The sequence below is a fragment of the Gossypium arboreum genome, chromosome 8 (genome assembly GCF_025698485.1).
Source record: "Gossypium arboreum isolate Shixiya-1 chromosome 8, ASM2569848v2, whole genome shotgun sequence".
NCBI lineage: Eukaryota > Viridiplantae > Streptophyta > Magnoliopsida > Malvales > Malvaceae > Gossypium > Gossypium arboreum.
The window spans coordinates 6,451,952-6,463,453 of NC_069077.1; the positions used below are offsets into that span (position 1 = coordinate 6,451,952).

Below are 11,502 nucleotides of genomic sequence, written 5' to 3' on the forward strand. Positions count from 1 at the left end.
ATAGTTTCGACAATGGTTTGAAATTGTTATTCCATCATTTTAATCAACTTAGCATTAAGTAAAAAGAATGTACAATCTGTGACGAACTTCGGCACCAAAAATGACAAAATTTCGACATCTAAACTGAACTTCACATCTAAAGCTGAAAAATACTGAAAATCTCATCTTGAGTTTATTCTAAATTATTTCGAAATATTACTTTTTATCTTCTCTCTTTTCTATTATTTGTTATTTTTGTAATAACTTAATTCCTTTTTATTTTTTACGTAGGATTGAAAAATCTTGAGCAAGACTTCACCCACGACAGCTCTGGTCATTAAGTATTTTACTTTTTTTTTATTTTATTCAACCTCCATAAGATCCGGTCTCAGTACATTTAAATTGGTGAATTCGACAACTATGGCAGGCATGCCCATCAAAATGAATGAATCCTTTGATTAAATGCCCCACAAATACAAGAGCTTTAAGTTTAGTACCTTACTTAGGCAGCACAACACCACACATACCAGTCTAAAAGAATAAAGAGAGCTTTATATATATATATATAGAACAACTCTAAATGTAATCGATAAGTGTTGACCTAAGGTTCAATGGAAAACCTCCAAGCCATCAACTGCTGCGAAACCAATAAATACTTCTTTCTGCTATTTCTGTATTCGAATCTATTGCAACTAATTGCATCACAAAGGCAAACCAACCAACCCAATGAAGGTCTACTCTTGATTCACGCATTAAGTATTGCTACTTCCCCTTCTTGGAACTGGTTTGTATAGCACAACAGTAACATATTTTGCACGAAAGCGTTGAGTGAACCCAAGTGCCACCACAGATCTTGGTGGTTCTCGGTTTTCAATGTAAAGATGATTTAGAATCACGTTTTCAGGCAAGGGAAGATTCCCGGATGTGTTCATGCTAGCAGGGTACCTAAGCAAGGTACGATGCAGGTGAGGAGGGACAACTGGTGGGTCACGTGCTTCATCTTCGTTCCCAGGGTATACATTATTATAACTTGAATCTGGTGATCTTGGCACTTCAAACCCCATGACAGTTGCTTCATCCTGTACAAAACACTGCATGTTCAAAACTATGCAATTTTTTTAATGGTCTAGAGAATCACCAAGACTCAATGACTTACTTTATCTTCACTGTATTGGTTGTTCATACTGAGAGATGACACGAGAGGGTAACTGGCCTAAATCATAACACAAGTAAGCCAGAAACAAAGCCAATGTTCCTAATTTCAAAGTCTAACAAAGCAACAGGTAAAAATTAACAACTGAAAAAATATACACTCACTTGGGATTTGACAAAGAAAAAACAATCATCAAACCATAATTCAAAAAAGCCCCGTTCAAAACTAGAACAAGCCATACTAGAACATTACTGTCTAGACGAAACTTTGCCACAGGCCAATTAAGCCCCATCGCTTTGCAGACAATAATATATAAAAGATGAGGCAGCTCTTCTGCCTTAATTTCCTCTAGTCCAAGTAAAGGACACAGATAGTGCATGATCTGATAACCAGAATTAGCATTGATGGATTCTTAAATAAGTTCCATAACATTTAAATTTGAGAATCCAGTATTCTACGAGCACCAATCAGCCTAGGTTTCCTTCTTCATGAAGAAGAAAGATTACTAGTAGTTAAGTCAGGCCATAAATGAAGACATGAGTCGAGCCACACATCAATAGAACACTCAACAAATGACCTACTATGAATAACAAGTGCAGAAGACAGCAAAATAAGCTGGACAACCTTGTAAAAGAATGGAGCAGGTGAACTCAGATGACAGCTGCAAAACATATTGCTGAGAAAATGGAAAACAGAAACAAGGCATAGTTCATGAAGACCAGCAGAAATGACATAAGCACACTAGTTCCAACTTTGTAACAAGGTGGGGGAGGGAGGGAGGAGGAGGAATCGTATCTGGCAGGAATATATAAAAATAAAGTATCTTAAATTTTCTGATAAATTCAAAGAAAAAACGTTTAGAAAGTATGAGTAAAGCATCTTTTGCTTGCCCACAGGTCAATAACAAGGGTAACACTCGCACAGAAGAATCTTGTTATTCGGTAAAATGTTCGTATAACTGACATTCAGATGTTTTTTACACGGCCAAGTTAACACTCACCAGCAAACTAAAACCTAAATTCCTACAGGTAGATCCCTGTCTATCAATCGATGCCTTGTCTTTATGCAGAAAAGATGTGCCTATAAGGCCTTCTAAAGTGGAAATGATCCACAAAATGGCATAAATAACTCTACGTACATTTCAAAGATCTTTCTTTTACCAATAAATAAAATCGTCTCACGTAAAAACATTAGAAAAAATTGTTGTTTGTGAGGGAAGAACTCTGTGATAAACCGAAGGATCATGCAATTTTATATTGAAGATTTATTTTATCACAAAGGTCAGCTGAGGCTATTGTGTCAAACAGGCAAAAATCCTCAGTCCTATTCAATTCCATAACATAATGGGCAATAAAATCCCCAGAATTCTGCTGAAATTCATTTCTAAACGTGGTCTTACTCACTCTTTTAGGGATTCTCTAGCCAAATGCCCCAAACTACGCTAGAATTCATTACAATATCCAATCTTTATAACAAGAGTGACCATAACATAGAGCATAAAAAATATCTTCAAAGCACACAATGCAAAGCTAAAAAGAATAAACAAAATCCTTGCAGAAATTACAGACCAACTCTAAGAGCAATATAAAAGCCAGGGGAATTTTTTGTTAACTAACACTGACCCGATTTGATAGCGGCCCAATCGCCTTCAATCACCAAAACTCCAGCTTTCAACACCCAAGTTTGTCCTTAAAAAAACCAAACTTTAACCCAAAATAATTAAATATTTTTCCACTGTCATCCAGCTTAGCTGCAAAAATAAAAGCAAACCCAGATCAAATTAAATGCAGCAGGTTAAAAACTTAGCCCCCAAATAAAAACATTTCAAACCCCAAGGATTCACTGGAAACCTGAGCTCAAAAAAAAGTACAAGATGGGACTTGAAGAAAGAGAAATAGAAAGCAACCGACGTTTGAAAATTAAGAGACAAAAAGAAATTTAATACAAAGAAGGATTTGTGGCTTACCCTATGAAGAAGAAAAATTTCCAGAATAAAGTAAAGGGGGTAAAAATAGGCAACAGTTGGAGAAGAAGCCAAAATAAGAGTGGTAGGGGAATCCGCCACAAGAATCTGCTATGAAAAATATGTTTGATTAAAAGCATCAACGATAATAAAGTTTATATACTAAATAAATGAAAAGAAGAATTAATTAACCTTTTTAATTTAGAGGATATGCCATCTCAACAAAATATAAGAAGTTAAAAAAGGAGAAATTTTTTTTTGAGGCAGAAACAAAATTCAGGGCGGAGCTTTTGCCAGACAAGACACGACCATGCACCATTACTATTACTTTGTTTTACTTTCATAAATTTTTGCTTCCTAATTGCCCCTCTCTTCTCTCAATTTGACGTTTTTATCATTTTGTAGCATGACTCCTATGAATCCAATTTTAAATTTTAAAAAAATAACCAAAAAATTTTTATTAAAAATTTATAAAGGATAAACTACATATTTCAAAAAATGAATTTTTTAAATAATTAAAATAGTTATTTTTGTATACCTCAACTTGTATTTTAGTCCTTTATGTTTAAAATATTACATTTTAGTCACTTGCATTATCACATTGTAACATTCTAGTCACTGAGCCGTTAATCGCGGTTAACGGTGTAACGGTAAGTTGATCTTGCATGTTAAATCATCATTTTAAACAAAATTTTAGATTAATCTATACAATCGGTTTTCCTCCCTACTCCATTTCTTTTACTATAGTTTTTCTATGTTTTCTATTTGTTAAAACTAATCTCTATACTTTTATTTTTTTGAACAATTTAATTTTTTTCAAGTGATGCGAGCTTGTGGACTAGTTTTAACAAATGAAAATTATAGAAAAACTACGTTAAAAAATGAAAAAGGGAAGAAAACAGGGGGAGAAGGAGAAGAGAATGGAAAATAAGAAGATGAAAAAAAGGAATGTTAAAAGAACGTAAAAGAAAAAAAATTGCTGAAAATGAAAAAATATAGGGACCAATTGTAGAATTTAACCTAAAATTTTTTATTTGAAATGATGATTTTATAACACCCCAAATTTGGCGGATCCAAGAAGAAGGTGAATAGATATGAATGTTGTTTGTTTTGGTCCACTATGTTAACGTAGATCGCCAATTTATATATTTCTAGCGAGTTAAAGTTTGGCACATAAAGTATTTGCCCGTTGAAGTATATCAGAATATCAATTAGGGATATTCTTCAAATAAAGAAAGAGTACGAAAAACAAAGAGCACCCATTATGAGAGTTATCGCTGGAGGGATAGTACGTTCAGTTTGCTTGAACACTATTCAAGGTAGGTTCTATAACGTGATATGGTTAGGAGTCAACTGAATGAATTGACTGGTCAAATAGCATCTGTACAGGATTCTCTTTTATATTTCTCCTTGTTTTTATAGGTTATTCAAAAGGACAATTTCTGTATACAGTTGACACTTATCAAGATCCATTAAGGCGAATTGAGTATATATATATATATATATATATATGGTATGAATGGAACATTCAGATGGTTTTTTTCCTTTTGTTCTACATTTAGATTCTTTTTGAAACCAAATATTCTCTTCTTATTCGTTCAAATGGAAGCTAAGGTTTTTGGGTTAAAAAGTAGGTGTTTCAACATCCTGATAAGTCTGATAGCTTTGCATGTTATGATTTTGTAAGAGGAAGATTGTTAAAAAGCATATTAACAGTAGGGTATGTATAAGAGGCCTTGCATGTAGGTCATCTGTGATTAAGATATTAGTATATTGTCTATAAATAGGATTTTAATGAAGTTCCATGATCTATTAAGCAGTTGATATTGCTAGTTCGAGAATGACAATCGAATTTGGAACTCAGAGATAAAGTAAAGGTGAGTTTTAGATGAGTCTCTAACCTGACTCATGGATCTTAGATTATACATAGTTATTCATATATTGATGTCTACTCTAATAGCTAATTAGTGTATGTGTTTATGAAGTATCGTAAGGTTACTACATGATGACAAATGAGCTATATGAGTTGTTGCATGAATAAAATAATGTGTGGTATATACGCACGTGAAGTCAGGTATAGAAGAGTATGAATTTGTCAGAAGCATGTGAATGAATCTAAGTAAGTGTGTTTTATGATAATTGAGTAAACAACCATTTGTGATGCCTCTAATAGGACAGGTATATTGCTAATATTAGCAAATCATGATATGAAAATATGTGTAAAACCATGTGGTAGAGACCCATGGCATCATATGACAATGAGAATACTCATGGTGTTGCCTCCAGTAAGATACAAATAGGATTGGTAGAGCACAACATGAAAATATGTATAAGACCATGTGGGAGAAACTCATGGCACCCTCTAAAATAGTCCACTGGGAAAGTAAATACATAATATTTTGCAAAGCCTTTGTGGCGTGTTCTGTAAAGCCCTTGTGGCGTATTCCATGATGTCTATGTGGCGTATTTTGTAAAGATTTTATGGCGTGATCAGGGTAAGTTTAAAGACTCCTCTATTAGATGATTTTATGGTAAAGATCTGAGTAAGTTTGAAGATATCTATATTTGGTTAACCTTGTGATGAAATTGAATATGACTTAAAAGCATTTCTTAAAAGAGTTTTCAGTAGTGTTCCTAAATGGTGAATTCACCATAGTAGTCTGTCATAAGTAATTTGGCATATTCGAAACCATGAGAAGTCTAAGAGTTGATAGATCTGAAATTGTTTATGCTATGTAAGGAAAAGCATCCGTCACATCTGAGTGTTACAGGTTGTATAGAAAAGGTTATCTGAAGTATATGTTGTCCATAAAATCAGAATGTTCTCATGATATGTTATACGACTGCCTAGGTTGATTAACACATGATCTGTCTAATAATCTGATAGTTTTCAATTCTGTATAAGAATCCGGTAAGGTTAGGATCCGTATAAAGTTCATCTTAAAGGATCAATTAGTATAAGTAATTCATGAAAGAAGAATATGTAAAGGTGTGTAACACCCCTAACCCGTATCCATTGCCGGAATAGGGTACGAGGCATTACCGGAGTTTATTGAACATTTTCAGATAATTCTGAGTCATTTATTATTCATATTTTAGAAATAATTATAACATCTCTCTATTAGGCCCTCGAAGCCCCAAACATACATTAGAAACCAACCGGAATTAAATCGGGATTATAAAAAAAATTTCGCAAAATCTTAAATTTTATTTTCATCTAAGTACTTACTATTTCAATGCTCCTTATAATTAAACATGTTACCGTTCAATCAATAGTTTGGCACTTGTCTAAGCGTCAAACAACATCATTGTTAGTATACTTGCACACATTTCATCTAAATTCAACATTGATATACTTATTTTCTCTACATATCGCACTTGAGTTTAATAATAGTCTCAACTTACATAATTTCCTTGTATCAACATATCAAAGATAATCATATATGTACATGTCATGAAACATATCATACTCTTACCGTTTCTTCATAAGCATATATCATTCATTTCATTATATCAATATTTCGTGCTCCATCATTTCCATATATTTTATGTATATTTATTAGGTAATAGTTTATATCAAACTTGACATAAATTATATTCCATGTACTTATACTTATTTCGTTTAATTATCTTCATAATTATTTCATACAACTATTTTGTACATATATTTCCATATGACCAACTCTTGTAAACATTTCACACAACCATTTCATATAACCATTCGTCATCTAATAAGTATTACATGAATATCAATTGTTCAATATATGTCATAGCGTCTCCATCCACGGTCTTATTTATCTTTGACATGATGCCATAGTGTCTTTCAACTATGGTCTTACTCATTCATTTTCTGTCATGTTGCCATGGTATCTTTCAACCATGGTCTTATTCTTTTCATGTCACGTTGCCATGGTATCTTTCAACCATGGTCTTACACATTTCATATCAGGTTGCCATGGTATCTTTCAACCATGGTCTTACACATTTCATATCAGAGAGCAAACTCCCGCGAACCTCATCCTTACAGTGGGATTACCAGTCTAGGCTAAATCCCCTGTAATATAAACTCATACAGTATTGTCGGGATTACCAGTCCAAGTTAAATTCCCTGCAATGACAATTACTCTAATGAGCTTGGATCGAATTACAGTCCAAGGCTAAATTCAGCACCTAATTGAATTACCCATCCGGCTAAATCCATTTTACACGTATTCTTCAGAGGGCTGTATCAGAATAGGATCACCCGTCCGGGCTAGATCCTTTTTACCGTCAATTCCTTTTAAGAGATCCATCGAATTTTCCTTTCATTCAACCGGGCTTCATTTTCAATTTATATCGAGTATTAGCAATATTTCATCAATTATCATGAATTGAACATTCAAATCATATTTTCATCACATAACCAAATATTTCAAGTATTTAAAATACAATTCAAGTTACACAAACTTACCTCATTGCTTTTTTGTGTTTATAATTTCATTAATCCGATATCTTTTATTTTCTACGATCAAGTCTCATATTTGAGTCGTCCGGATCTTTATAAATAAATTTGATCATCATTTTCATTCATTTCATATTCTAATGCATTTAATTAATGCTCTAGGAAAAATTACCATTTTGCCCCTAAACTTTTAATTAATGACGATTTCATCCTTAAGGTCAGGAAAATAAAATTCTTGCAATTTAATTCTTATTTCTAGATATTATTCTCATACATATTGATAAAAATCCATGAATTCTATAAAATATCAGAATTTTCCATAATTTCAACACTTTTCAATTTAATCCCTAAAACATGTTTTCCCCCGATCTTGAACTAAATTAATAATTTCATTCAATTTTGTAATTTAAATAATAAAATAATCCATTTCATGCAATTTGGTCATTTTGACATTTTACAAAATTACCCATAAAGTTTTACTTTTATTCAATTTAGTCCCGAGCCTAAAACATGCAAATTAGCCATGCTAGATGAATATTCATACATATTTTCCTCCTCCTCCTCTCCATTCCACATCCTTAGTGTATATAACACACTTGTAAGTAACATTATCTATAATTTTTATTATTTACTTTTATGAATATTCAAGCTGTCCATCTATGTCATAGTCACTAAATTATTTATAACCCGAGCTACGGAACTCCAAATTAAGATCCGTTAATTTTTCCTGAAACTAGACTCATATATATTCTTACCATAAAATTTTCATAATTTTTAGTTTATCCATTAGGTACAGTTTATTCTTTAAATTCACCCCTATTCTGCTATCTGACAGTTCCAACCTTTCTCACTAAAAATTAATTATCTCACAATACAGAACTCGGATAATATTCCGTTGATTTCTTCTGAAAATAGAATCATTATTAATTCTAAACATATAAATTTAATCCTATAATTATTTTTCTTCAATTTTGGTGATTTTCCAAAGTCAGAATAGGGGAACCCGAATTCATTCTGACCTTGTCTCACAAAACTCATTATATCTTATAATTTACAATTCAATTGCTTAAACCGTTTCTTCTATAAGAAATTAGGCTCAATAAGATTTAATTCCATATTTTATTCATCCTCTAATTCAATTTATACAATTTTTGGTGCTTTTTCAAACTTAAACTACTGCTGCTGTCCCAAACAGTCTTAATGCAAAATGTTGATTTTCTACTTTAATTTCAATTTAATCCTAACTAAATTCACTTACTTTTCTATCTTAATTCATACTTTATTTCTACTCAATTTTTAACCAAAATTAGACATAATTATCTATTTTTCATCATAAAATCATAATTTCAAAATTCTTTCAATTTAGTCCTTAAAGCATAAAACTTATGAATCACTTTACAATTCAATCCTTATTTCATTTCTAACTTGAATTTCTATCAATTTAACCCTTAATTCATCTTTTTGTTCAACTTAATCAACACATTAAAATTCATTAACTCCCTAACTTTTGATATAATTCATGTAGTACTCTTCTCTAAAATTTCATAAACATCAAAATTGCAAGAAAGGGGATCAAATTGACTTACCTAGTAAAGCTTAAGGCTTCAAAAACCCCAATTTTCCTTTTATTTTTCTTTCCTTCCTTTCTTTCCCCTGTTTCGTCTCATTCTCTGTTTCCTTTCTTCTTTCTTTTTCTTTTGTTTTACTTTTATATATATATATATATATATATATATATATATATATATATATATATATATATTAACAATAATAATAATAATGACTTTATTAAATATCTACTTAATATCAAATATTTATTTTACACTTGGGCACACATATATTATTACATTTGTATTTCATCCCCACCATACACTTGTTATTTTACATTTATTTATCATATAAATATATTATAATATAATTATTTATTTAATAAATATCTTTCACTAAATAATAAATATCCATTTAATATCAAATACATATATTACAAATGTATGTATTTTTTTATTAATACATTTGTACCAAATCATTACCATACACTTGTCTTTATTTAATCTATTCATCATATAATATCAATTTAATAATAATAAATACATTAATTATTTACTTAAATAATAAGTAAATACATACATGTATTACAAATGTATGTATAATACTTATTACACATGTATTTTATTTTTGCCATACACTTGGCATTCCTTTGGCTTATTTCCTTATTTAGTCCTTTCAATTTCTTTATCCTATAATTAAACTTTCACACTTCATTCAATTTAATCCTTTTATATAATTATCCTTTATTTAAGCTAATTTGCTTCATTAAACTTTAATTAATCACTCTCTTAACTTCGTAAATATTTTTAATAAATATTTACAAATCTATTTTTCAGAAACGGAGACCCGAAAATGCACATTTTTGATAACTGTAAAAATTCGGGTCATTACAAGGTGTTTCAGAAAAACCATCGATATCTTTATATACTTAAGCAATAAATACAAGAATTAGTGGAAAATTCATATAATTCTACTAACACTATTGATTCTCGTAATTAAGTACACTTAACAAGTTAAATCCTATCATCTACAATGGTCTAGTTTAGTTTTAACTAAATCTCAATTTGACTAACCAAATCATCATACACTAATATAATAAAAAAATCTAAACAATAGTGAACTTAACAAGTTCACCCAAAGTATCTGGGGTGAACGGATACTTAACAGAAGAGTCCGCCAAATCTTAGAGCTCGTCAAAACTAGGAGTTCGCCAAATAAATAATTACACAAAATTTATCCTTAATTTACCATCTTTACGTCAAATAGTAACCAAATACAAAAACTCAGCTGGGCGGGCTGTTACATTTTCAATCTTTGGCAGATATTTTTCTAATATTGGGCGCATACATATACGCCAATTTTCACACTTGATCACCATATACAAAATTCTTTCATTAGGCATGTCGAAACCACCCTTTTTATTTAAAATTTTAATTTTAATGAAAAACGGGGGAATCTACTTTTGAAAAACAGAAATATGGAGTCGCCACCGATCCTTTTGTTTTGGTGTGATCGGGTCACCTAAGAATTTGGTTATTTTAATAAAACATTTTTGGTTTACTAAAACAACGATTCTGGTCTACGAAAATATGAGAAAACGGGCTCGGGAGTCAGTTACGTATGAGGAAGGATTAGCACCCTCATCACGCCCAAAATTGGTACCAAATCGATTAAATACTGTCCTTATGTGTAAAATTAAAAATGTTTTTGAAATGTGGTTCTTGTTAATAACATTTGAATAACCCGAGTTGGTTGCCAAAAATCTTCTTGTTTCGACGTCCGAAAGTTTATAATTTGAAATTGACAAAAGGATGCCCAACTATTTGGTCCAACGAAAAACCAAAACCCAGCACAGTAGGGCACGATTCCTCGAATTTCCGAACATCGAACATTGCCTCACCTTAGAAAATACGAGTGAAATTCCGAAGAGATATTCGATTATTTTGAACAAACGGGAAATTGCAACCCAGCACGATAGGGTACTATCCTCGAATTGCCAAACATCGAATATCGCCTTCGTTTTAAAGGGTTTTTAGAAAACGTGAGTGAAATTTCGAAGGAATCTTTGATTGTTTTGAAAAAACGAGAAATCACAACCCAACACGTTAGGGCACGATTCCCGAATTATCAAACACCGAGTATTGTCTTCGTTTTGGAAGGTTTTTAATAAACACGAGTAAAAACCTAAAGGAATATTCGATTGTTTTGAACAAACGAGAAATCACAACCCAGCACGATAGGGCATGATTCTCGAATTATCAAACACCGAGTATTGCCTTCGTTTTAAAGGATTTTTAGAAGACATGAGTGAAATTTTGAAGGGATATTTGATTAGTTTAAGCAAACGGGAAATTGCAACCCAGCACGTTAGGGCACGATTCTGTGAATTACCAAATATCGCATATCGCCTTCGTTTAA

The 11,502-nt window shown here is 31.6% G+C and overlaps 1 protein-coding gene across 5 annotated transcripts; it reads right to left on the reverse strand.

Moving 5' to 3' along the window:
* Positions 1-313: 313 nt before the first annotated feature.
* On the reverse strand, positions 314-3,489 carry LOC108467642 (SNF1-related protein kinase regulatory subunit beta-3-like). 5 transcript variants are annotated; one of them, XM_017768351.2, is made up of 5 exons: positions 3,288-3,489; positions 3,099-3,203; positions 2,755-2,882; positions 1,136-1,192; positions 314-1,058 (listed from the first exon to the last, which is right to left on the reverse strand). In XM_017768351.2, the coding sequence occupies exons 4-5, from the start codon at positions 1,160-1,162 to the stop codon at positions 732-734; spliced, it is 354 nt and encodes a 117-aa protein (XP_017623840.1). In that variant the 5' UTR covers positions 1,163-1,192; positions 2,755-2,882; positions 3,099-3,203; positions 3,288-3,489; the 3' UTR covers positions 314-731. The 5 variants fall into 5 exon arrangements, with proteins under 5 accessions (XP_017623840.1, XP_017623844.1, XP_052887428.1 ...); XM_017768355.2 differs by lacking the exon at positions 3,288-3,489 and having other exon boundaries at positions 1,136-1,187; positions 3,099-3,252; XM_053031468.1 differs by lacking the exon at positions 3,288-3,489 and having other exon boundaries at positions 3,099-3,252.
* Between the last annotated feature and the right edge of the window lie 8,013 nt (positions 3,490-11,502).